Below are 26,632 nucleotides of genomic sequence, written 5' to 3'. Positions count from 1 at the left end.
GAGCAGAAGAACCAGAACAGCGACTCCAGATGTTCCTGGACACAAGGCAGGAGTTGTATAGGATGCAACCCCCCTCCTAGTCTGAACTCCACAGAGAAATGCCCTCAAAGCTCCAGAGGTTGCAGATTGTGCGAGGGTTTTTTCCCCCTTTCACAGCTGCAGCTACTGTGGATGGGCTGGAGCATTTCCCAGCTGAGTGCATCTGCCTATGGACCAGCATTCTAAAAGCTCTGGGGTCTGGCATTTGTTTGGGAAACACCCCCTAACCATCAACTGCCCCCCAAAAAAGAAAGAAAGAAAAAGCCTCTAAGATGAAACCAAGGTAACTAAATAACGAGAGCACTGTCCTCTCCAGGCTCGGGTAGCTGCATATATGATTGTCAACTTGATGAAATCCCCCCGGATGTAATGAGCTGATTTTCTGCTGTTAATATTGCATCTGCTGATGAAGGATTCGTTACGATAATGGAACGAAGCTAAAATATAAATGACTCGCTGTCAAGAAGCAGCTTTTGCTTGTGTTCTCCTGACAGTTCCTCGGCCACGGCGAGGGAGTTTTGTGTGCTCTGCACACGTTTGTGAGGTGTGTGCGATTATTTGGTCCTGCATGTACAGGGACACGCATGTCAGAGTATGTTCCTTATGAGCCGATTGCCCTGGAAGCCCACGGCATGCGCCTGTCCCCGGCTGCTGGCACACTGTTGGTCAGCTGAGGCACTGGTGTTTTCCTCTGTGCCAGTGACTGCTGCTTTTTGCCTGCCAGCGGGGACCGAACGGTGCTGCCGTCAGAGAGCAGCGGCCAGAGAAAGTTACTCCTTTGCTAGGCTGAGGCTGCCAGGAGAGGTGAGGGAAGGTGTGCTTCTGGAAAAGTATCTGTGCTTTTACTCCAGGTCTTTTTTGTATTTGGCATGTTCCTTTTTAAATTTTGTTTTGTTGCCAAAGTTGCTGGGTTTTCTTTCTGAACAAGAGAAATCAGTTTAAGCATGTTAGAAAGTGAAACTGATCTTTGCTCACAAAGTTTTTTGAAATGCAGAGTATAATTTTCACTGGAAAATGCAAAAAAGATTTTTATAAAAGTGGTCTTCTTATTGCTGAGTAGTAATCTTACATCTGTGCATAAAATCTCAAGGTTCCACTGTCTGTTTTGAGAGATGGGGTTGCTTTTCCTTGCAAAAAGTAAAATGGAACCAGCTCTGTCATTGAGGGGATTTCAACTTTAATACAATTTCACACACGTGTCCCCAGCGCTAGTTTGCTCATCCCATTTCAGGGTTGTGTGCATGCATCTGAGTGTGTGTTAAATCTTTGTTATCAGATGTGCAGGGAGGAAAACCTAAGAATATGTTTACAAGTATCTTTGGTATCTTAGACTTTCTGTACATTTCATAACAGCATTAACCAAAACATAACATTGTCAACCCCTCATTTTACCCTGTGCCTAAGGACATTTGGTGTTTTCCCTTAAAGTCCATGTTTCTGGACACAGGAGACGGAATGAGAATCTCAGCTTTCATTACCTGTTTTTTTTTTTTTTTTTTAGTTTTTAATCACATTTCTCGCTCTTCTGATTACTGAGGAGGAAAAAAAAAAAGAATGAAAACAGGAACTGTAATGGCTCAAAAATGAAATTTAAAAAGGCCTTGCTTTCTATTATTATTTTTCAAATCACATTTTTCGGTCAATAATGTCGGGGATTGGAGCAGTGATTTTTATTTTTTTTTAAATTTATTTATTTTTAAATAGCTGGAGCTGACACTCTCAGATGTGCTGTTTTTCCGGAGGTGTGAAGTAGTGGTGTCCCAGCCCCTCCAACCTGCACATCTTTGGTGGATGTTCAGACTCCTCTCCCAGTCCAGCAAAGCCTTGCCTGGCCTGGCTCTACTTTTGGGGAGTTCCTCTCACTGTTCAGACTCTTCTCCTAGCAAGGAACATCAGTGGTTTAATTGAATCATTCTTTACAAAAGACCATGAATATAAATGATGGGGGAGGGGGGAGACACATGAATATGATGCTAGAAATTTTGCATTGAAATATATTTGATGGAAAACAGCTTTCTGACAAAGTGAAATTTAGAATGTGTGCCTATGTGCACGTGTAAACATATATGTATCACTTTTTCAACCCTTCTTTGCTCTTCCTCATGATACATGGTACATGGAAGAAAATTTTCAACTAAAAAATTACTTTCCTCACGATACTTGGCAGGAAGAACAATCCTTTTCTGACCAGTGTTCTGCCCGAATTTGAGCTAGTTGTGCAAACTTAAGGAAACGAGTGAGGTAGTGGTCCCTCGCACTGGAGGCAAAGTGCAAGGGACAATGAAGTCCAGCGCTGGCTGCAGGCATCTTCCCTGGCCCCGTTCCACTGGAACCCCTAAAGATGACTCTGCATCAGGACTCTGGCATGCCAGAAAAGGCAGAGCAGCGACACTTTCCAGGGGATCAGAGTTACTCCCAATGGGGAGGTGGTGCAGAAAAGGTGGAAAGCCTTTTGTGTTTCCATGCTTTCTATTGCACAAGGTTTAAAGACCCGGACTCACAGAGGAAGAAGCTGGTGAACAATTTCCAATTTCTTTGCTGCCTCTTGGCGATAGTAACATAGCCAGTCCCAGGCAACTGAAAGTCATAAGCTGGGCTCCAAAAATGTGAGATCACCCTAGATGTTTTGAGACTGAGTAGGTAAATGCTGAAGGGTATGACATTCTTGGACTTGTGTTCTGAATCCTTCAGCCTTTCTGGGCTTTTCTCTGCAGAATTAGCCTTGGCAAGGGAGAGGAGGTGGGCAGGGAGGTCTGACCAGCGTCCTTCCCTCTTGGCATCTCTGAGGCTTTTTATACCAGTTGCTTAAAGGCAAAGAGCCAGATCCCGAGCCAGCATAAACCAGCACAGCTCCATCGGTGTCAGCAGGGCCTCCTTGATTCACATCCACTCAGGCTCTCCTCCCAGCATCAGGGAAACTCTTCTGAGGAATTAGGTTGCAAATTTAAGCACTGCTTGGCTGGGACAGCACATCTATGTTATGTGAGGGACCCCCTTGGCTCTGGGGGCTTGCTGGCATTGGGCAGGCTCAACCTACAGCAACCAGCCTAGGGGGAAATCAAACACCCCGCCTCCCCAAATCCTCCATTCTGTTTTTTCTCCATTTCCACTCTTGTCCAGGTACCCCCAGGGCCCAGCAAGCCCCATCACCTCTTCCCACGTACCAGGTCTCTTGGGCCATCACTTGGAGTGTATATGTATGTTTCTGTGTGTCACACACTTTTTTTTCTGGGGTCCCCTGCTTCATCATTATCTTAATCACTGTTGTGTTAAGTTTCATGCTTCCTTTGACCTTTATTTTCGGCCTGGTTATGCTGTTTATCTGCCTCTGACACTTGTCCCCTGGTGCTATTGCCAGGGAAACCCAGCACAGAGGCCTTTCCCTTTTCCCCCACCCCCTTGTCCCTTTCTGTTTAATTTTTTTCTTTCCTCTTTTTTCTTTTTTTGTCTTTTAACATGGTTTTCCTAAAAAGTTTTTTAATCAATCAAATTTGAGGCAGAAAATAGGCTTGGTCACGCCTGGTCCTTGGGTCGTGTGACACTCACTCAGGGTCCTGACAGCTCCTCAAAAGGGGCACCCGGGACGAGGAGGGGGGGCCAGCAGCGCGTTTCCCCAGGAAAGGGCCTGTTTCCATGGCACTGCCCCCACCTCTCCGCCATCCACCAGCCCGACGTGGGCCTGAGGCTCTTCAAAAGGGGCGTTGGGAAGCGTGCGTGTGTGCAGGTCCGGGGAACAAAACGGTAGCGTGGGGGCGGCAGCGGCGGGGGCGTGCTGGCTGCGCTGACAGCTGCCAGGGTTCTCTGCCACCAGAGCTCGTGGGGAGCCAGCGGGAGCGACGGCGATTGAGCCAGGGCCCCAGCCAAATCCGCATAATCAGGGGCTTTTCATAAATGCCCCATTTTTCATCCCCATCTAAGGCATTTGCTCCAAGAGAGCCAGTAGCCCTGACGTGGAGGGACAGCGCTCCTGAGTCCTGGTGCACACCAGTGGCTCTGCCCATCTCGCTTGCTCTGCTCCCCCTGCACCCTCCTCCTCCTCTGCCCTCACCTCCGCAGGCTGGCAAGCACCCGCTCCTCTGGCCAACTGCAGCTCATTGCCCCTCTGGCTATGGAAGGGCCCTGCCGGGGCTGGGACAGCGGAGGGAGTATGGAGCCAGCCTCATGGCTGTGTCGATGGTGCCGGCTCCCACCGTGGCAGGACCTGGTCTCTGCATGTGCCTCGCCATCCTTGGCACTGTTGCTTTTCCCTCCAGTCCCCCCTGCTTCCCTCACCTCCTCCTCTCCCCACCCTGCCCTGGGAGACCACTTGCCCTTCTGCTGCCTTCATCTAAGGCTCTGTGCTGGGGATTTTAAAGCCCTTTTCTTCCCCCCGCCCACTCCCACCCCTTTCTCAAGCTCTCTTCTTTCACTCTGCTCCCTCCTGTCCTTCTTTCCCCCATGCCCTTTCCAGTTCTCCATTTGTGCAGGGTCTTTTTCTCGCTCTCTTTTTTATAATTAATGATTAGTTTTAATTGGTTTGCTTAGGCAGCCTGACAGCAAATTAGCAGGAGCCAGCCCAGGGCTGCCGAATGCCAAGTTTGGGGACTGCTATGCTTTACAGATGTTGGGGCGGGAGGTGAGGTGAACTCCTTGGGATTCTCCCTTGGCACCCCCCTCCTGCCATGCTGGGCAGTGCCATAGCTGCGCTGCAAGGTGGGGGTCTGGGGCCTTTCCTGGTCCTGGGTGCCATCAGTGCTGGGAAGCTGGGACCGGCCGTGGATTGGGACCAGCAGGGCTGCTGTCTCCTGTCCCTCTATCCCACGCCTGGCTCCAGTACTCCAGAGGTGGCTGATGGGCACTGAGCTGCAGGGTTACCTCCAGGATGGCCCCTGTCCTTTTTCTACTGCTCAGCACTGGTTTTCCTCCTTTTTGCATCACCTTTATTGAGCTGGACTGGGCTCTGCTCAACAGGTTTGAGCAGAGGGGGAAAGGGTGAGAGGCAGGGCAGGATTTCCCCAGGGAGCACTCTGCCAAGGGGGAGTCCTCGGGAGCAATGAAGCAGGCGGCTCTACCCAGTGCTAAAAGGCAGGTAATGGGGAAGGGGTGGGAAGGGAAGGGGGGCTTTGCTCTTTTCTTCCTTCGCAGTTATTTCCCTTTGCTTTGCTTTTCTTTTCTTTGCCTTTTTTATAGCTCCCATTTTTCTTTTTTATGAGAGAGAAACTGCAGGGTTCTCCCAGGGCTGGGAAGAGCGCTTGGTCCCAGGCTGCTCCCAGCCAGATGGAGGGGAAGAGAAGGGGGGCAGTGGGCCCATAATCCTGGGAGGAGAGTTTTCCTGGTTAAAGAGGATTGGGGATGGAGTCTAGGACATATCAGCATGTTGTTTTAGGAAGAGAGGGCAGACCATGACCTATTTGGGGTGCTTGTTACCCTCATTTTCAGCACAAAATTTTGCTGAGAGCACTGACAGCTATGTAGCCCTAATAATCAGTGGGTGTGGTTGGTTTGTATTGCGCTACTGGTATTGCCTTGTAATGGCAGCCAAGAAAGGGGGAAACAGGAGATAACACGAGTTTCCCTCTCCTTCAGCCCATGCGTCTTTCCCTGAGCAGCCCAAGATGGGTAGGAGATGATAGCTGGGTGTGACTGTGCAGTGAGAGCATGTAGGGCTCTGTCCCAGGGTGTCCTTCAGCTGCCCCTCGCTCTGCCCTGTCGATTGTGCCGGTTCTTCGCCTTGGCTCACCAGCTTCTCCCCCAGCTCAGCCCAGGCTTGGGCCAGTCTAGGGACATTTCTGTGCCACTGCCCAATTCCCTTGCTCCCAAGAGAGGGTATGAGCCACACTCCTCTCAGCATCAGCGCCTGGACAGGGTCCACGGCCCAGGGCCTGGGCTGGGCTCACAGAGGAAAGGGATGGGTTTTGTATCTGCCTTTTGTTCTGAAACATCTACTCAGCAGATGACAAGGCCCAACTGCAGTTGTAGAGCAGCCAGGCTATTCCAGCCCTTCAGCAAAACCAAGAAGGCTTGTCAGGCTGGTGACAGTAGGGGGTGTTTCTTGTCCCCAGCAATCCTGGACTTCTCAGTTGTCCTTGCTTCAGGTGTTAATGGGTGCTTTTGCCCTTTCTGGACACCAGTCCAACCCTCCAGCTGAGTGTTAATATCTACATATGCCTTTTTATGGGATCCAGAGCACATGTAGAACTCAAATCAGAGGGATCTGGTGTGTTCCTGGGATTTCTGTCATGCAGGAACAGCTTTTTCGCCAGTCACAGAGGTCCCTGCTGTATTCCAGATTAATGAAAGATGGAAGCCAGCGCAAACACGTCTGCTAGCAGATCCGTGTGTTGTTCAGCTGTGAGTGTACTGGCAAACACCATGCTGTGATACCTTGCTGCAGCCTGGCCCCTTCCCCAAAGACCCGTACGTTTAGAACTCACTCAGGTGAAAATACTGATAATACACGTAGAGACTGATGCTGTGCAGGCGTCCCCTGAGGCTCAGAGGCTTTGGCCGCAGTGCTCACTCCTTTGCCCCTGCCCTGTTCAGGACATACTACTGTGCATGCCCATACAGCTCAAGTGTCACTCCCCAGTCCTGATGTGACCCTCACGAGAGAGTCCCTCATGTGGCTTTGCCAGTGTTTTGGACTTTAACTGAGCTTTGGGCCTCTGCAGAGCAAAGCTAGGAATGAGTCTTCCTTTCTTGGGGAGAGAGGGAGAGGGATGAGGGAGAAATGTGGAAAAATACCTGCTAGAAAAGGCATTTCAGTTCATTTCAGTTCTCTGTGATCTTGGCTTATTCCCACAGCTGATGTCCATGTAATAGCAGAATATGCATTTTGAACTGCTGCAAAACTTAATGTTCTGCTCACTTGGGAAGTCCTCTTCCTTTTCACGCACACCCACCCTCTCAGGAGGTGTTTTAAGACCTTTTCACTTTCTGGTAGGCTGTTTACATTTCACTGCACTTCAGTGAGCCAGAAGGGGCTCAAGGATTTGGCCATGCGCTGTGCACCCTCATGTGCCAACAAGACTGGGACAGATCCAGCTGAGCCTGGTTTTGACCCAGGCTGTGTTATCTGTTTGTCAGTCACATGTTGGCCAGTGCCAAGGAATAAGTCATGCTCAGACTTTTTTTGCCAGGTGAGTCTTGGGCCAGGCCAGATGTGTGACCATGTGCCCGAACCCTGTGCCATAGCTCCTACTAGTGAGGCACTTGTGGCACTCAGCGAAGAGCTCAAGGACTGGCAGCGCTGTGGTGGCTGTATTCCCACCTGTAGGGCCGAGCTCAGGGTGCAGGGCACTTGCTTTGCGGCTTACCAAGTTTATTGCTGATACTAGACTGATCAGGACAGTTTCAAAAATTGATAGTGCCACTGGAGCGCCAGGCGCTGTACAAAGTTAAAGGAAGGCACAGCTCCTTCCCCGTGAGAGTAGCCATCCCTCTCCTGGTGTCAGAGCTGTCCCTTCACTTCTCATTTTAGCAATGTGCGTGCCAATATTCAACCTCTCCCTTTACAGTTTAGGGGACTGTTATAATTGTGTAGTTCTTGACAATTGAGTAGCAGCTGAGGATCACCAGCTGTTTCACTGTAGAGCTACAGGAGGGAAACTGAGGCATGGAGCTAAAGGTGCCTAGAGATGCCCTCAGAATTCCTGGAGTGACTCGCTGAGGGATTATCCCACCTGGGGTCCTTGGTTGTACATCCCACAGGCTGCCAACACAACCCATTGTTGCAAATGAAACTGAGGGGAGCGGAAAGCAGTGATGCCTTCTGCCCTGCATTTGGCTTGGCTTGCCACCCTTCCTCTCCTCTTCCTCCCCGGACACCCCTCACCACCAGCATGTGCCCTCAGTCCTGCCTCGGCCGGCAGCCTGAGCCGGCTCCTTTAAGGCAGGCACGCCGGGGAATTGTGCACGGTGCCAGCCTTCGCTGCGAGTGCCTCTCCCGCTTCCCCCTCGGAAAGTTTCCTGCCCAATTGTTATGTGCGATCCGATCTGAAAGTTGCTCTCTAAGCTTCTTGTCACATTTTGACTTAATGAAGTGCAACTGGAGTGGGAATTGGGGTTCATCACGCCAGTCTCACTGCGCTCCCTTGTTGTCAGAAAACAGGGGCGGTTGGGGACCGTAATGCAACGCTGCAAGTCGTTATCATTCCGGTCAGTCTGTTTAACACAAAATTAAACAAAGAACTAATTAGTGCCTCATGAATTAATAAATGCGCAGTTGCTGGGTAGGAAGGGGAGGAAGGAAAAAAGGTTGTTGAAGGAAAGATACTGAAAAAGTCGAATTAGGATGTTGTGTCAAGGGGAAAAAAAAAATCTGAGTCCACTTTGGCAAAGAGTTTGGATCCATTGGTTTCCTTGGAATAAGCTCCCCTCCTCCTTCCGCGTCCTGCTTGTCTGCTCTAGAGCAGCAATGTACGGGCAGGCATGGGGAAGAGGGAGGTCTGGATTTCTTCGTGGTGTTCCCTAGAAGCTGGAGCTGGGATCCACAGGCCAATAGCCAGATATAATATTTATCCAAAAAGCTTTATGCCCAGATGCGGGAGCTGAGAGGTGCGGGGTGGAAGCCCTTCCTTGGAAAGGAGGGAGGCTTCGAAGATGGTCATGGTGAGCAAGTCTCCTCTCTTTGTCTGAACGCTTTGGAGCTTCGTACTTTCTGGTGAGGGGTGTTATGTTGTGGTTGGGGCCTGTCCCCAAAAGGTTCGTCTCCCTCTGACTCAGGGGAAGGAGACAGACTTTGGTCTCCCGAAGCAGAGGAGGGGGCTGGAACAAGTAAAAGGGAAAGCCCCAAGGAGGAGGGCAAGGAGGCAGGGGAGGGAGGGACAGGCGGGGAGGAGGAGGAGGGAGGGTCGCAGTGGTAAGCAGGAGGGAGGGGCAGGGTGAGGTGGCACCCATGGCTTTGGAGGTGGCAACACGTTGCTCATTTTTGTGGAGAATGCAAGATTGTCACAGTAACAGTGTGTAATCTCAGATTAACTATGTCCCAGCAACGCTCCCCCTGCCCCTGCTCCTTGCCCTGTCCGTGCTGGCCGGCTCCGCTTCCCACATGGAGGCGTGCAGCGCCGGGGAGCACAGCCAGCGCTCTCGCAGCGGAGCTGGGCGTGCGGGCTGTGCTGGACGCCCACCCGGCCGGCCAGCCCTGCAGGTGCTGTGGCCATGCCGTGCCGCGCTGTGAGTGAGTGGGCTCTGCTCTGGCGCATTGTCAGGCAGGGAAGCAGGCAGAGCTGGGGGAGGGAAGAGTCCATCCTTAAGAGGACATGTCAAGTACAATTAGCGTTATCTGTCTAAATATGTACTGGGAACACAGAATACAAGAGGAGGCCTGGCTGGCTTTAATGGAGACATATGCAAGGTCATATTGCCTCATACAATCCCCCAATCTGATTTGGGGATTACACATTCTAAGTAAATTGGCGTTATTCCTCTTGCATCATTGATAAGCTGTGGCCGAAAGAAGGGGAGTAAAAAAAACAATTAAAAACTCAAACCCAAGAATTGACCGTGCACAGGGGCAGGGGAGTGAAGCCAGGAAGGCAGAGAGAGTTACAGGCAGAGAGCTCGGGAAAGGGGGAGAGAACAAAAGGAAGGGAGAGAAAAAAGAGCGTGACAGAATGGCAGAGAAAGCAATGGAAAGAGCAAGGAAGAACAAAGGGAAGAAAAAGGTGAGAGAGGGGGTGAGAGAGCCAGAAGGACAGAAGGTGCCAGGGTGGGAGAAGGACCTCAAGTGGGGGAGCTGTTACTCCAGCCGTGTCCTCAGCCTTGTTAGCACCAGGATTTGAGTGGGAAAGGAAGGAGCCAGGCTGGTTATGCATCTTCCTCACCCAAGGGGCTCCCTGTGCTCCGTGTCCGTCCATCCATCTGGGATATCTCACCAGCTCCTTCCCACTCTGGGTTCCAGCCAACACCAGGCATCTATCTTTGGCACAGCGTGCAGGCAGTGGTGGAGTGCGAGTGATGGGAGGAGGCCGTCCGCACGCACAGAGCACCAGGGCCCCAAAACACAGGGGTGAGCCGCAGCAGCAGTACAGACTCCCCAGAGCCAAGTCCCTCTCACTTTTGCTCTCCGAGGGGCTACAGCGGGGTCCCTGCAAGGGGCTGAGTTGTGGCACACACTGTTGCACCCTGGAGAAGGAGGTGTGCTGTGAGCCGGTGCTTGGCACAGGCAGTTGGGGCTCACTGTGTGTGACCTTGGGCCAGTTTTTCATTTCACTGCCATGTCTCGGGCAGTTGTGATAGCTGTTTTGGCAGGGTTGCAAAACAGAGACTGCAGGAATGGGCCAAGCACCCTTGCCATTGTGCATGAAGCCATCCCGTGCTCCCTGCCACCTTCTGGCTCTGGGAAAAGGAATTCCCTGGCTGGCTGGCTGTGGAGCATTTCTCCCCCTCCCACGAGCTCTCCTCCCACCCTGCCTGTGCAGGATAACCCCCTCCGGAAGTCTCACGGCATGGCTTTTATGCTCTGTCACATTTTTGGAACATATGGTTTTAAATAATTCAATTTACTTTTCATGTGTTTTGCTGTGACTTTTTTTCCCCCTGTCCCTTTTCTCTTTCCTCCTGGCTCTGCATTCTCCAGGAAGGAAGACGCACAGATGAGTGGATAAGGGGGTTCAGTGCCTTGGGACTCAGTCCTGCACCCTGTCATCTTGTGCCCCATTGGTGTGCAAGGGAGGCCTCAGCATTAGCACACTGATGAACCTCGCACACTGATGAACCTCTGGGAAAGAGGGGTCAGGAGAGGAAATGGGAAGATTGGAAAGGGAATAATTTGGTACGGAGCAGAAGGCACCCTTGGATGTGTGGGCAAAGTATGGTGCAGACCAGCACAAGGTCTGTCTGTGGTACCTGGGAAGCAGGATTCAGGCCAGTAATAGCTGCTGTCTCTATGCTAAATTATTCCCAGCCCTTGTTAGGAGTCTTATGCACAGCGAAGTGCAGGAGTGCTGTGTGTCTCGTGATATGCATGGCACTGCATGGTGCAGCCAGAAGCAGGAAAGCACTTTGTTCCCATACGAAGTCTGAATGCCCCATGCTGGCCCCGCTTGCAGCTGGGTTCTCACCCAGCTTTTGTGAGTGTCCGTGCCTTGGCTCTTGGTCAGGTGTGCCCTGTGTATTAACTGGATCCTTTCTCTTCCCTCTCTAGGATGAAGTGAATTTAGAGCTAAAAACGAGGCAAGAAACCAGGCCTTGAAATCTCCGAAAGGTAGGAGAGACTTCAGACTGCAATGGGTATGTCACTACACCCTCCTGGGTTCTCTTTTCCTCTGCGTGTCTCTCACACTTTATGACCTGCTCGCTGTGGCTGTGTCTGCACTAGAACTTCTGGGGTTGGGCCATTGTTAGTTATAAAGAGAGATGAAAACAGAAGAATGTCTAATGCAGACATGGCCTATGTGTGTCCTAATCCTGCCTTTGTCTTTGTACACCAGTTGTTCTGGGCACCTGGTTTTGTCACTGTGGGTTTTCCTCAGTATCTTCTCTACTGCCTCTATCTTTACAGATAAAAAATGTGTAAGGGCTTTGGTGAGGAGGGTACCGCTTTATCTTCATGTGGCCTGGTGGGAGATGGATAAGGTCCTTTCACTGAATAGGATGCAGTCTCCATCTACTGTGAAGTTTTGCTGAGCTCAGTTCACATAATTTAAGATGGTGATGTGCATGCTCTCCTTCTCTGGCACATTTTTATCTATTCAGACTGCAGCACTGTGCTGGTAGGATGGAAGCATCTCTGTGTCTCCAGCAGAATCCTGACTTTTCTGGGTTTTCCCTTTACCTAGACCCTCATGGTCTGTGTTACTGAAAAAAACCCTCAACTTTGCAGTCTCCTAGAGCTGGATGGCTACTTAGTCCGTGCCTGATAAGAGTTAGAGGCCTAGAGCCCAGGGAAATGAAAGCTGATTGCCTCTCTTAAAGGCCTTGTCTCCATGTGCTGGGTAGGAGAGTCCCTATGCCACCTCAGGTGATGGTCACTGAGAAGTCCCTGCCATGCCGAGTCCTTGCCTCTTCCTTGTGGCCCCAGGGGGACCACGGAGCTCCCCTGTGTGTCACCCGAAGAGTTCCCACTCTCTTCCCTGCGTCTCTCCAGTGCCGCCAAGTCTAGCCTCTCTCATTGCTCTTCTCCCTCCCCAGGCACCAAGGCAAGTCTGAGACCAGGCCAGGGCACAAGAGGCAGTGGTGGTGGGGAGCACTCTGCCCCATGGGACGTCACCTCAGAGGTGACACAGTCGCTGCGGTGCGTCTGTGCTCAGAGCATCCCTGCAGCAGTGGGGACCCCTGAGCCCCAGCATCAGGGAGCTCATAGGCTGAGTCCGAGTGGTATCAGAGGGGCCCAGGCTGGCTGGGGCGGGAGGGGGCCCCAAGCCGGGCTGGGCAGTGTCAGAGGTGACCGGTGGAAGGCCAGTGTTATGTAAATACCGCTGCTGTAACATGGCAGGCCTGAATGGCCCTATGCGTCCATCCATCATTGCTGGGGAACAGAAGCCTCCCTGGGAGCACGGGGGGCCGGCAGCGCGGGGCATGCAGACACAGGCAGCATGTGCCCTACTCATAAACTGTTTGTTTTCTTTTTGTCTCTCTCATTTCGGGGCACCCCGCTGAGAGCAACTCTCTGTTTTGTCCTTGCAACCTCTCCCCCAACCTTCCCCCCACCACTTCAGCCCTTCCTTTTCCTCCCTCCTTCCCCCAGCCCTTAAAAAAAAGGGGGAAAAAAAAAAAGAAAAAAAAAGAAAGTCCCCAGTTCACATTGCGGCTTCTTTCTCTGACTTCAAAGGCTCCCCATCATTGTTTGGGATCGGCAGGCAGTGGCCCTGAAAACGTGATCACAGCCGGGCACAGTGTAGGTCACCACCGAGCGCCATGCTCCGAGCGCTGAAAGGAACAGGCAGATTCTTCCCTTTTCATGCTTCACAACCCTGGTTACAGCGCTCTGCCTCGCCCGCGTGCTCCTCGCTGCGTGGCTATTCTTGCTCTTTTCTCCTCCTTTTCCTCCCGCCCTCCCTCTCTCTCTTTCTCTCAGGTCCCTCAGTTCTCTGTCCATTTGCTCTCATTCTGCCCTCCTCTGTGCGCAGCGTCACACACTTTTCACACTTTCTTCGCTTTCTTCTTTCCATTACTTTTCTTTCTCAGCTGCTGCCCCTCCTCTCTCTCTCCCCTCTTTGGCGCTGTTATATGAATCACTGTTTTCTTTCTCCCTTTCCCTCTCCTACAGGTCAGGCTGGAGGTTGATTTCCTCATGCTGCCTGTTCCTGTTCAGTAGCAGCCTTCCTCTGACGTTTGCCTGCGTTTCTGTCTTCCCCTGTGATATCTCACTCACTGTGCCCAAAATTGCGGAGTTTCTGTAATCTCTGGATTAGCCCCAGACAGCCTGCAGTCCTGTTCTTCCCGCAAGGTGCAAGTCATCTGCTTTCATGTGCAATGGGCTTACTCCCCTGAAATTTAGCATGGCTTTACGCAGGGAGGCAGCACACAGTGCCTGCCAACAGCGTCAGCTTCCAAACTTGCTCTCTGGCTTTGCTGGTTAACCTGCAAGGAGCTGGCAAGTAGGGTTAGTGTTGTGGACGAATTTGTGAAGGCAGGCACTGACTTCACATATATCCCAGGGAAACAGAGGAAACATTTGAATCTTGTAGATCTCATGTGGAACATGACACTGATGGCAGTGCTGGAGGGCAGAGTTAGGCAGGGATAAGGCAGAGTGAAGCAGGCCCAGCAGTTTGAATGGGCATCCCAGAATACTTTTGCAGTGGATTTCAACTGGGGAACATCACCTTGTTGTACTGAAACCTGGGCACGTGTTTGGCTGCATGGTGAGCCACAGTCAGATGGCAACTCCTTGCCTGCAAAACATCCCTTCCAGCAACACCAAGAATTTCATTTTGTCGGCAGCAGAACAGCACAGGACTCTGCACCCGGGGGGCACCCAGCCGGGGTACAGCCGCCATGTCCTCTGCCCCCGGAAGCAGAGATCATGATGCTTGTGCCTCTGGTGATTTGTGAGGTTGTTTTAATGCCGAGGAGCCCACCAGGACTTGTCTCTTGCTAAATAGGCATATTAAGGGACATTGTGGCAGGGGTTATAGAGTAATAATTTGTCCTAATGAGCTGGTGTCACGTTCTCCTAGGCCGAGCTGTGTGTGAGCAGGAGCAGTGGTAGGAAGGGGCTGCACTGGCTGACCTGTCAGCCCAGGTTAATGAAGTACTGTGCCGCTTGGGGGGTCAGAGAGCAGGAGCTCAGCCAGCCTGCAGCGGCTCAGGGGGGCTGGAGGGGAAGGACAGGGCTCTCCCCTGAGCTGAATGCCCCGGGGAGAGGCCTGTGCCCTGCAGGGCGGAGCAGCAGGATGCACGTTATGACACTGGGATCTCCATGCTGTGCTGGCGGGCTGAGTGCCACTGCATCCTCATCAAACTGTCTCAGAGGTGAACCTGCGGCGGCTGGGGTTTGGCAGGGGTTTGTTCTCTGGTCTTGCGACAGCCCAGGTTGGCACATGTGGAAGGAGGCTGGAAGAGAAAGAGAGAATAGATCTCACCTCTTTTACGGGTGCTCCCAGGACTGGCAGGGCTGAGCTCCCACACAGGCAGACCCAAAGAAAAATTCCTCGCGACACCAGGGGATAGGTGCAGGCAAGTGGCCGGTGGTGATGACCAGTGTCTAGCTAGGAGGTTTACAGAGAGATGCAGCGTGTTCATCCTCACCTTTCTCTGTGCACAGAGTGTATGAACAGCCAGAGGAAGTTCTCTCTGTCCTTCCTGTTCCCTCTTTCTCCTCCCCTTATGCTTCCCCATGGCTTGCTGAGATCCTTTGCCTTGCACGGCACCTCTAAACCCAAGCAGTTGCTTCCATCCCTTCTGGGCAGCAAAGGCACAGGGAGAGTTTTGCCAGTCCCCCAAGTGAACGGTATTAGGGAGCAGGCTGGTGGCAGGACATCCTGGGCAGCTGTGGTTTGAGCAGGGCTCCGCACTCCGCAGGAGAGGGCAGGAGAAGCCAAGAAGGGGGAGTCCTGGCCCACCTGCTGCTTTGGGGATCCATGGCCTGCCTTGCCCCTGTGGATCACACCACTCCATCCATGCTGGGGCAGGACAATGCCCTTGGCCACACCAGCGCCCTGCGGTCTACAACACAAGCCCTGTATACCATCTTCCTCCTCCTCCCACTCGTCTTTCTTTGCTCCTTCCCCCCCCCTGCTTCTCTTTGCTTTTCTCTGTCTCCATCTCTCTCTCCCTTTCATCTACTCAGAAGGCTTTACTCTACTTCCTTGTCACCCTAATTGATTGCATTAACCTTTCAGCGTATTGGATTTCCCCAGCACCGTGCAGAGAGCACTGTGCAATATGCTTATAATCTGGGCTGTAATGGACAGGGAGCAGTCAACGAGCCCCTGCTCCAACAGGTTCTGCTGACAACTTCTTCTCGGGGAGGGGGAGAGGGAGTGCGCTGTCCTGCAGCCTGCACAGACCCAGCCTCGCCGCTGCCCAGCGAGCAGGGTAGCAGTGTTAGCTTGTGAGAACAGAGTCCTTTGAAAAGGATCCAGCTTGGGAAGCAGGGGGGAGATGTTGTATTTGACCCTATTCCTGTAATTTTTCCTTGTGTCTGAGCCCCCCTCTCCCCTGTCTACTCTGTCTACAGTTTTGTTCCATCTGTTCAAAACCAAATTAATGTACACTTTACATTTAGGCACTTGTTGCTAGTGGCAGGATGAGAAGACAATATCATGGAATCTGCATCTTTTCACATTGTGCTTGCCTTTGCCTTTTCCTTTAATTTTGGTGTATGAGGATGTGAGGGTGGTGGACACTTTGCCTGGGGTTTCAAAGACAAAAAGCATAGGAATATTGTGCTCATGAGGAAGATGGCACCAGGGTGCAGAGAGATCAGGAGGCAGAAGCCCTGAATTATATCTCAGGCTTGGCCTTGGACAAATCCTTTCACTCCCTGGTACCTTATTTCCCCCTCCGCCCCCAGGATGGCAGAGCTGTGATTTCGGTGCCCTGTAACGTGCTGCAGAGTCTGCAGGAGGGCTTGCAGGGAGACCCAGGGCTGTTATCTCTGCTCACTGGGCAAGGATGGGAAAGTGGCTGCAGACAGGCAGTGAAGCTACACAGCCAAGTGTCACTGCTTACACTGACTGTGAGGTGGGAAATAGACCCACAAGATCAGTGGCAAGAGCATGCGAGTCTGTTAAAGGCCTGGCGTCCTGCTGGTGGTCAGGGCTAGAGGTGAGAGATGCTTTGGCGTTTGTTTATTTTAAAGGACTGCAATGATGGATCTGCCACAATCTTCTGGTGATGGTGCCCCCTTTAAAGTACCCTAGTGTAGGCTTCAGTTCAACAAAATGCTTTGAGCACCAGGTTGAGTTTTGCTTAAGCCAAAGTCATTTAAGTGCATATTTAGAAGTTTCATTCGACATGGACCGTAGGATGAGACCTAGACCCTTGTGAGGCCCTTTTATAGTTCTCCTTTTTAAACAGCATTTAGCCCAAGATGGGTCTTCATTTGTGGTTATGGCTCACAGTGTAAAAAATAGCAATAGTGGAAGGGTTTCTGATCACTTCATAGGTCTTTAGTTCAAGAGTTACATCATCTTGTTAAAAGCAGAGTTACTCCTGCCGCTGCCTTAGAAGGTGGCTCACTCTGCCCTGGGGATGTTTAGAACTGGCGTTTAGAAACATTGCAAGTTCCTGAGCCCACCAGGAGGAGGGGACAGGGCTGTATCATGAAATGTAAAGGTAAATCCCCAGTCTCTCTTTGTTTTTCCAGGAAGAAAGGAGAAACGACAGGAGTCAGAGAGAGGGAAAAAACTTTACTCCAGGTGATCATTCCGAAAAGTGGGAGGCTCCTTACAAGCCAGGAGGTAGTTGAAGGGAGGGACTTTATTTTAGGTTAAATAGAGAAGGAATAGGAGCAGGAAGCAAAGGATGAGATATTAAAACAAGCAAGAGAGAAAGAGAGCGAGTGAGAGCAGCACCTCCTAAATGGAAGAGTAAACAGGCACTCCGAGGCATTAAGTTAATTGATTGTTCTGCAACAGGCTGAACGCTGTGTTATTCTGTCGCCGTGGCAACAACCCAAAAAAATTGTCAGCCTGTTTGGATGAAGTGAAGCGAAACATTCTCTAATTTGTGGTGATCCGGGTGTTTGTTTTCCTTCCGAAGAGGCGGGGGCTCTATTGATCTATTGTTTGCACAGAGCTTTTTTTTAATGGCGATAAGGGGAAAGCAGGAGGCTGGGGTATGCTCCCGGGGCAGGTGAGGCAACGGGGCTGTCTCTGCTGTGTTTCCCCAGCTCTGCCTTTGCAGGGTGGCCACGCGAATCCAGCTGAAACTCCAGCGGTAGGAACTGTCCCAAGGAAGCTTGAGGACAGGGGAGAGTGTTTGTCTGTGATGAGCTCGTGCCAGAGCTACTGCTTCGGTCCTTCCTGTTCTCGTCCCTTTGGGTTCTTGCAGTCCCTTCTGTATTGCAGTCTCTGGTGTTAGGTGAGGACAGCTACAACTGCCTCAGGGACAAGAGCAGCTCTGTCCCCCCCAACTCCTTTCCCAGATCCATGCTATTCCATTTGATGTGTGCAGACCTGTGCCTGTGCACACCCTGTGCTTGTGGGAACGTATCGTTGCACACTCAGTGGATAAGAGGAGTCATGTTTGAGTTTTATCCCAGGACCACAGCTGTGGTAAGATAAAGCACCCACTTTGAGCTCTCCGTTACAGCAGCAGAGACATTAAATCCCTGGGCCAAAGGATGGGGGATTTTGTCCCCTGGGATAGGGGGCCAAGCTGCTCCAAGGGGCTGTGCGGGACAGGAGGTGGGGACAGCCACGGTGGGATGGGTGGAAGGGTGAATTGCTGCAGGCACAGCTTGGGCCAGATCCTGGGGGGCAGCGCGGATGGGAAGAGGCACCACAAGTTGTGCAGTGGCTTGTGCACCTCGTCAGCTGCGTCTGGATGTGCACAGCCCTGGGGGCCAGGAAGGAGCTACTGGGGATGCCACTCGCTGTCAGCACATGCTTGGTTTTAGAGTGAAATGTTGCTGCAGCACTTGCTTTAGCTGGGAAATGTTCAGTCAGAATGGGAAGGCCCAGGAGACCGGGGAGCAAGCCCACGTGGTCAGGGGTGAGCAGCAAGGCCTTGGGCCAAAGACGCGATGCCAAGAGACGGGTGCTGTGGCAGTGGAGGGGAAAGCTGGCAAAAAGGTGCCTTACAGGTCTGCAGCAGGGGGAACAGGCAAAGATGGCTCCGAGCCAATGGGAGGGTGAGTGGCAGAGGTGGCTCTGGGCCAGTGAAGGAGAGCAGAGAGGGTTTCCTTGTGACAGGGGATCAGTAAGAGGGACAGGCTGCTGACCTTCCTTGAGCATGGCCCTGCATGGAGGTATCACTGTCTCGTTTGGGGTTTTCTGCACTCCCACAGCCTTTGGGCACCCCAGTGGGGAGCACCGTGTTTCCCATTCAGGCAGATCATCCTCATTACTCCTCAGCAGTGTCCCAGCCCACGCCCAGCTAGTCCAGCTGCTGCATAGGGGCTGTCTAGTTGATCCCTAAGATTTCAGGGAGAGCTATAGTGTCAAGTGCTGGAGACTGTTGCTTTGTGGGGTGTGCAGGGGCAAAAAACCACAGTATGTCCCTGTGCTCTTCCTGCCTCCCTCCTTGCTCCTTCGTCTGTTGTCTTGTGGGGTTTTCCTCTTCTGTTTATACCGTTGTGCTTTATCACACTTTTTCTTTTCTCTTTCTCTCTGTCTCCCTCTCCTCTATTTCACTCTCTTCATCCAGGTTTTAACTCTTCTGCTCTGTTGCTCTTTCTCACAGTGTAGATGTGGGTGGGGATAAGAGACTGTTGCTGGCGGGGGAGCAATGTCCCTAGGCACTGTGTCCTGCTTAGGGATCTGTCCCCTGTGCTCCCAGTGGGTGTCCGTGGGTGGGGGCACCGTGGGCAGGTGAGACAGGAGCGCTTCATGTCTCCCGGGAGAAAGCTGAGCTGCCAGTTAAAGTTTGGTGGTTATTGGCGTCAGGAGAAGCTAAATAACCCTGTAACTGGTATGAAGGTGAATTCACGGTCTAGTGAGCACTGAAAATACGAGAGGGCTCTGAGACAGGCAAAGTGTGGAGAGGGGAATACAACTCACCCATGGCTCAGGGCAGTGCTGTGTCTCTAGAGCGGTGTGCGGACGTGTGCTGTTGCCATCCTGAGCATCAGCCGCAGCACACCGCCTTCTGGGGGGCCGGCCAGGATGAGGAGGGTGCTCAGTACTGCAAGTTCGGCGACAAATGAGGCATGCACACATTGACATGGCAAGAACGCCCGCAGAAAAAGTCTGTGTACCCCTGGCTGTGGACAGCCACGCAACGTCTGACTGCACAGCCCTGTACACATGGGTGGCCGCGTGCCCACACGGTGCCACGAGGCTATGCACATACATGTGCACAAACGTGTACACAGCCATACCCACGCAGGATCTCGCAGGTTCACATCTCTGCATGTCCTCGTGTGTGTAGATGCATCCACAGTTATGCAAACATAGGGGCGCAGGCACATACACGCTACAAATACAGTCCTTTGCCATCTGCATCGGCTCGCAGTCAAGTCAAATTCCTCTCTGGTGTAAGTACACTCTAGTCAGGCAGCACAGACAGATTTATCCCAGCATATCTTGAACGTCTGTGCGGTTACCTGCTGTGAGCAGGAGAAGAGTAGCAGGAAATCTATTCTCCTTCCAGCTGGGAGAGGCTGATGCCTTGGAGTACCAGGAGATGTGCAGAGAGGAAACCCCCTTCAGCTTTTCACCTGGAGCTGGTAATCTCCTTGCACTGAATCCCTGGAACAGGGGAATTGCATTTGAAGCTCAGCCAGTGGTGATTTAGTGTTAGACGTTTGCAGAAGAGACTTTGATTAATTCGTAGTAAAATCAAGTAGCACTTGGGTGCCAGCACCACATTCCAGGGTGAGCCGGCGACCGAGGTGCATGCTGGGCGGGCTGCCAGGTGCCTGAGCAATCCCCGCGGAGGTGGCAGCGCCATCCAACCCACAGCCTCTCCCTGCTTGGGCTTCTTAATTATTAATTTATTTTTCTCCCTTCCTTGGCAAAAAAATAGTATTTGGTAACGACCTCAAATTGCAAAATGCTGATGATTTGGAGAATGTGTCACAGAAGCTCCAGGGTGATAAAGGGGAGACGAATCCCAGCCAACAATCCGGCTCAGCCAGTTTGCCTATTTATTAAAGAAAAAGCCCAGATCATTAACTTTTTTGTTGTTGTTCTGTTTGCGGGCAACTCCCTGCTGGCAACTTTCGGGCGCCCAGTAAATTAAACCGAGTATCGGCCTGGTTCGGGGCAGCCTGAGCACCTAGTTAAAGCTGTGAAATGCGCTAGAAACTGGCTTCGTTTATGTCAGCGCATGAATAAACCCTTTAGGGTACCACGCAAAAGCGCTCTCTGGCATAAAAGCGGTGTCAGAAAATCCTCACTCGCTGCCTTGTGGAGGGTCAGGTATTGTAACTGGAGAGCTGAGCTTCAGTTCTCCTCCCACTGCTTGTTCACACAGTTAATTGCCCCTCGACACGTTGCTGTGCCGTGTTGGTCCCCAGAGAAGCAGGGCTGGAAGAGAGCATCTGTAGGCACAGGCTTTGTTGGTTCCCCATTTGCCTGCTTGGTTTGGTTGTTGAATAAAGAACAGTTTAGGGATGGGCTTGCCTGCCTGGTGCCTCTGTGAACTCAGAGAGTTCCTTGTGCTATCAGGGAAAGGTGATCACGTCCCCCTCCTCTGGAACATCCCACGTGTTCGCTGAAGTAGTGCTTCAAGCTAAATCAGTTTGCTGAGGGCTCCAGCTTCCCTTAATTCAGTGTCAGGACCGGGCTTGCATGGCTATTATTCAAGAGGCTTTATCAGAAGCACAAAGCTAGCATCTGCCCTCCTGCTTCCCTCTGGGCATCACCAGCTCTCCTGCCCTGGGTTTGGCACACAGAGACTCGAGGGACTGCCTCACGGAGCCCATTTGCAGGCAAAACTCGTTTCAACTCCTAGAGAGTCTTGGCTGTTATGCTGGCTAGAGGAGCGTGGTGGCTTGTCACTAGTCACTGGCAGAGCAGCGCAGAGGTGCAGAGAACCAGCTAGAACTGAGGAGCTCGTCTGGGAAAAGGGAACAAAGATGCTGCTGAGATCGCTAGCCTCTCCCCTTTCCTCTTTCAACCCAACTGAGTTGTAATTAGGGATGGATTTTAGGTTTTAATCTCAGCTGATGTCCGAGCACTTTCCTTCAGAGGCAGCCACCTTCTTCCCTAGGCCTGGTTCATGTCCCTCCACAATCATTTCTCTGGTGAAGCCTGCCCAGACCCGTGCTCACGTGGGTGCTGATGGAAGGAGAAGGGTATTTTTCAAGGTTTCTGCTAGGTTTTTTTCTTCTGAAATACAAGGATGTGCAATTTTTTTAGTTTCAATTTAGCATTGGAGAATTTTATAATTTAGTAATTAAAATCTCTGATAGGCTTTAGAAATTGCAGCTAATTGAATTTAATGGGAAGATGATTTTCAATTTTATTTGATTACCCGGACCCCTGGCATTGGTATTTATGGGAAAAAAATGGGAAATGTGCTGTGTGGGCTAAGATGGCATAATTGAATTAGGGCTAATCGGATTTCTTCGTCATGAATTTCACTATAATTTTCCTATAATTTTCCATTAGATATCTAGTTTACAAATATTCACAAAGAAATGAAGCTCTTTCGGAATGGAGATTGCTGGCTAACAGGATTACAGGGACGATAGCTCGGCACTGCCAGCCCGGGCTCCTTCAGTAATGCAATCGCTGCGTCTGCCTCACACTTACCGCCCGCCGCTGCTCCCCGCACCCCCTCCGGCCTACTGCCAGGGCTCCCGAGGGGCCGCAGCCACGCTTTCTCCAGGGTCTTTGCTGCCTCTTCACAGTGGTGTCCATGTGCCACTTCACTGCACAGCAGTGTCCTCGTGCACAGCACACATGTCCCTGCCGGTGCTGTGCTGGCGCGTGTGCACGCGCGGCGTTGGCGTGTACCCGGGCTTGCTCAGAGTCACTTGTGTGCGTGCTCGCATATCCCCTGTGTCAGCACTGGTGATGTTCAGGCAGCCTTGTTGCACAAGCAGGGCTAGTCCACGTGGATGCATGCATGCTGCATCATGGGCTTCTCTCTGCATGCACTCATCACTGTGTCTCATGCACAAGGGGATGCTTTGCCTTCTCTCCCTGTTGCTGTGGTGGGGATGCTGCTGTCACATCCCCGAGGAGGGGTCGCAGTCAGTCCCCACTGTATGCAGCCCAGGGTCTGCTTTCTCTGCTCTTGCTGCCCATTTCTTACCTCCCCCATCACCTCCCCTCACTTCCCTGCTGTCACTTCTAATGAATGAGTGTCCATCCCGCCTGCTCCTTCGGGGACAGTCCCCAACATCCCTCTGTACCTGCCTCAGTGCCCCGTATGGAAGCAGGGCTGACACAGCCTCTGCCTGTGATGGGGCAGGTAGAGCAGAGCGGATAACATGCCAGGCTCCCTCTGCCTTCCCTCCTTTCTGCCTCTCACTCCTGCCCACGCCAGGTCAAATCCAGAGTGAATTTATGGAGACCATCCCTATTCCACAGCGTCAGAGTCCTGTAAAATTCAGCCTGTCTCTCTGCCTGTCCCATCTCTGTTGCTTGCTGGGCTGCACGTTGAAAGCCTTTTCCCATCTGCTGGTGTGACCCAGCCCATTTCAGGACACGGTTGCTGGTGGAGCGAGTCATTACCCTGGGGAGTAAGTAGGGTAGCAGCTCCTCGCTACCCAGAACCACTTGCCATCTCCATGGCATCAGGCCTTCCACATACGTCCAGAGCAGGACAGTCTCTGCTGAAACATCTGTGACAATCCAGCCCTGTCCTGGGGGTCACGCCGGTGTGCTGCAGCAGCCATACACAGGACCTCCCGTGTTTGTACACTTATGTGTGAACGTGTGTGTGTACCCATGACATGCGCCTCGCATTTTTGTTTGCATCCAAGCGTGTGTGTGTAGGAACACAAGCTGGCTTGCAGCTCCTCTAGACAGAAATCACCTTTTTATTTTGCGTTTGCCCCGTTCTGCAGGAATGGGTCTTGCCCATTCTGGGACCTGCCCTTGGGCAGCAGTTTCCCAGTGCCTCTGGAGGCCATTCCAGTGCCTGATGTGCCGCCCTGGGGCTCAGAGGCTTTGTGGGGGCAGCTCTGGGCTGGCTCAGGGTGGCATTTGCTGGTTTTGCAGGCAGAGCGCCTGCTCTTCAGTGCCAGGTACCTTCCCTGTTGGATGCGATGTCTGGGTAGGACTATCCCCTTTGCCTCCTCGCCCTGAAATCCCCAGGCTGCACTTTTAATCGCTGTAGTAAATTGTAACTAATTGTTAGTGCATTCAAACCCCTGCCACTCCTTCCCCCTAAGTCTTCTGGGCCCCTGTGGAGCACGAGGACGTGCAGTGTACGTTCACTGCCGTATGGCCTGCTGCTGGTACAGTCATTCCCTCTGGGCAGTGGTCAAGAGATGAGCAGCATTTGGCTTCCAGCAGATGCTGGAAGCTGTGGAGTGTCTGGAAGAGCAGCAGCCACATGGTGGGGAGCTGGTGTCAAACTGAGTAACGCCAAGGAATAGTAAATGGCAGAAGCGATCCCAGCAGAGCCCCACCCGGCACACTGAGACTCAGCACAGCCACTTTGGCAATGTTTTCTGGGCGCCATGTGCCAATAATGTGATTGAAACTGAATTGAGAAGGAAGGAGCGAAAGAGAAGGAAAGGGAAAGAAAGCACGGATTGTCTGCTCCTGCCGCCCAGGCCCCGAGGCCTCCGGGCGCCTCCCTTGACGAAACAGAAATCAAACAAAATTACAGAAATAGGGCAAGAGCATTTGCCTAATAGACTCCCCAAGCAGGAGCAGGAGGAGGAGCACAGTGCTGCCAGATCTCCAACCTGCAATCTGTGAGCCAGCGCCCTGAGCCCACATGAATCCAGAGCACAGCCCCAGGCCCCAGGGTCAGCTCCAACGAAGGAGGGAGAAACTGCCAAGAAAATGGGATAAGCATAGAAAACAAAGGTAGAAGAGACACACAAAGGGGGATGTCCCACATATCAGTGTGACTCACCCCCTGCTCAGCCCTGGCACACTGTCTGCGGGGAAAGCATTAAACTGTAATAATAATAATAAATTAATCATCCTTCCCCCTCCCATTGCACTTTTCATCTGAGGATCTCTGAGCACCTGGCAAACATTAATTACTGAGAGCTCCCGACGCCCCTGGGAGGGTGGGAAGGGACAAGAAGAGATCTCTTCCTCTGCCTTGAAAGGGCAGCCATGGCTGGAGCGGACAGGGTGGCTTTCACCATGGCATGGCAGCGCAGTTCAGAGCAGGATGAGGGGTGCTGCCTTCCCTTGAGTGCTCCTGGGGACTGGGGGCATTCAGGAGCGGCTTCGTGCCAGGGCACGGTCGGAGGCAGCTTTTCCTCAGGGAGGATCCATACTCTGGAGGGATGGGGGAAGAAGGGGAGATGCTGCCCTAGTGGGGGGCACAGGGGTCCCCAAAGGAGCAGAAAGCTCTACAGCCTCTGAGAAAGGCAAGAACAAACTTTTCTTGGGTAAGAAGCAAAGGAGGGAGGATGGGGAAATAAAACCTGATCCTGTGACTGGAGATCGCTGAGATAGGAAATCAGGCCTTGCCGTTGCGTCAGCTGCAGGGCGTGGACTTCACCTGAAAAAACACCTTGGCAAGTTGTTCCTGCAAGGAGGAGTGGGAGGGACAGTGGGAAGTCTGCGGAGGGGATCCTCCGGGTGTGTTTAGGTTGTGTGTGTGGGTTCATGTGTGTCATGGTGTATGGATATGTGTGTATTTGAATGTGAGTGAGCACAGAGTATCATTTTCTTTGTCGGAGTGCATATGCATGTTGCGTGTGCGTGCTGGGATGGGAGGGGTGGGGAACATTTGTATACTGATGTGTGAACGTGCTCAGCTTGGTGCATGTAGAAGAACAGGTATGTTTAGAGAGTCTGTGTGGCTGCATATGTGCAGTGACACATCCATGTTACAGCGTGTGTTCCCCCGCATAAGGAGTCTGAGATACAGCTGGGGCCGCTCTCTTAGGGAACAGCAGCGGTGAGCAGAACTCCCACTGCTTAAATATGAAGTTTGTAGGAGAAGTGAAAACAGAGAAATCTGGGTGATGTGAGGTGCAGTGAACTTATGGGACCCGTCAGCAACCTCACACCTGGAAGAAAGCGTTGGGTCCAAACTGAGCTATTACAAAGCCAGAGGTGAACCAGCACAAACGTTTCTGGTGCTGTCCATCGCTTCCCAGAGTAGGATATTCCCTGGCAGGTGCTGTAGCATCTGACTCAGGCACAAGGACCAGGGCAGGCTCTGACGAGGATTGTGGGTGATGTTGGCTGGGCTGGTGTCTGTATCAGGGCCGAGTGAAACGCAGATAGACAGGATTTTAAAGGCAGCACCGGGTGAAAGTGCTGGTCAGAGCCAATGGCATGGTAGAAACCAGCAGGGGAAGTTGGGGCGATGCTGATGATGTTTTGCCCATTGCTCTTCAAGCAGTAGCTTGCCTGCACCAGGTGGGAAGGGGAGCCCCGTGCAAGGGCTCAGGTCGGGAGCACTGCTTGGCTGGGCTCCCACTGCCTGGTGGCTGAGCAGCACCCCGGGCAGGGCATGCCTGCCTCCTGCCTGACACTATTGTCCCCACCCTGCTTCCTGGCCCGGAGGGTCCCCGGGTGGCTCCGTTTCACTAGACTGTGTTTAGATCTTTTCTGGGAGAAGCCAGAATACTTGTGGTTTTCACAAATGACTCCCCTCTCCTCTTCCTTCGCCCTGCCCTCTGGCCTGGTACGCTGCCTGTACGTTTTTACGCATGCAAAAGCAGCGCTTGCTGGGATGATGAGTTGCAGTTGCACTGTTGGGTCTCTGGGCTCAGGACACTCTCTGGGTGCAGCGTGTCCTGGTGTGCAGAACCAAACAGACCTGGGCTCCTTCCAGCCATGTGACTAACCTGTCTGGCCACTTTCGGCGAGTCACTTCCCTTGCTAGTGCCTCAGTTTCCCCATCCATGCAGTGGGGTAATGATGCTGGCCTCCTTTGAAAAGCACCTTAAGTTCTGCTTATAAAAAGGGTTTAAGAGCTGGTGAGTTCATGGACTGCTCCCCAGCCCTAGTGAGGAGCCCTGCTCTGCCAAAATCCACGGAGCCGAACACAGTGTGTTCACAAAAACAGCCTACAACCTGCTCAAAATACCTATTTAATCAGGTAAATAATCTGCTCGTTTGTTTTAAAGAAAGAGGCTTATATCTGTGTTTACCCAACACGCCTCTTAGAACCTCCCTCGCATTCTTCGCTACTTAGAAAAATAAAGCAACAAAAAATGAGGAAATTTCGCTGCAAAAGAAAAACCACCCCTCCTGTGGGCCAAGCGCTCCCGCGGCAGAGCAGCGCTGGCTTCCTGTGGGGCATTGGGCAAGATGCTTTAACGTCCAGGATTGTGACACCGGCCACCGCGGGCCTAGACACCCAGCGCTACCGGGCCGCCACCGGCGACGGGTACCCCACGGGCTCCCGCCCTCCTCGGTGCCCCGTACCGCACGGCCGAGGCGGGACACGCGTGGGACCT

At 52.3% G+C, this 26,632-nt stretch overlaps 1 protein-coding gene across 6 annotated transcripts in view; it reads left to right on the top strand.

Annotated features, from left to right (window-relative positions):
* CASZ1 (castor zinc finger 1) overlaps positions 1 to 26,632 on the top strand; it is a 243,234-nt gene that overhangs the window by 121,646 nt on the left and 94,956 nt on the right. For 4 of the 6 annotated variants that reach the window (XM_009325207.1, XM_009325208.1, XM_009325204.1 and 1 more), the window contains exon 3: positions 11,165 to 11,250. In XM_009325207.1, the coding sequence (XP_009323482.1) occupies positions 11,247 to 11,250 (4 nt within the window). In that variant the 5' untranslated portion in view covers positions 11,165 to 11,246. Of the gene's footprint in view, positions 1 to 10,787; positions 10,852 to 11,164; positions 11,251 to 26,632 lie in introns of those variants that run through there. The other 2 variants (XM_009325206.1, XM_009325209.1) reach the window with 2 other exon arrangements.

This window comes from Pygoscelis adeliae, unplaced genomic scaffold (assembly GCF_000699105.1).
Source record: "Pygoscelis adeliae isolate BGI_AS28 unplaced genomic scaffold, ASM69910v1 Scaffold36, whole genome shotgun sequence".
Taxonomy (NCBI): domain Eukaryota; kingdom Metazoa; phylum Chordata; class Aves; order Sphenisciformes; family Spheniscidae; genus Pygoscelis; species Pygoscelis adeliae.
The sequence above is the reverse complement of the archived record's forward strand: the minus strand, read 5'-3'. Positions and strand labels throughout refer to the sequence as shown.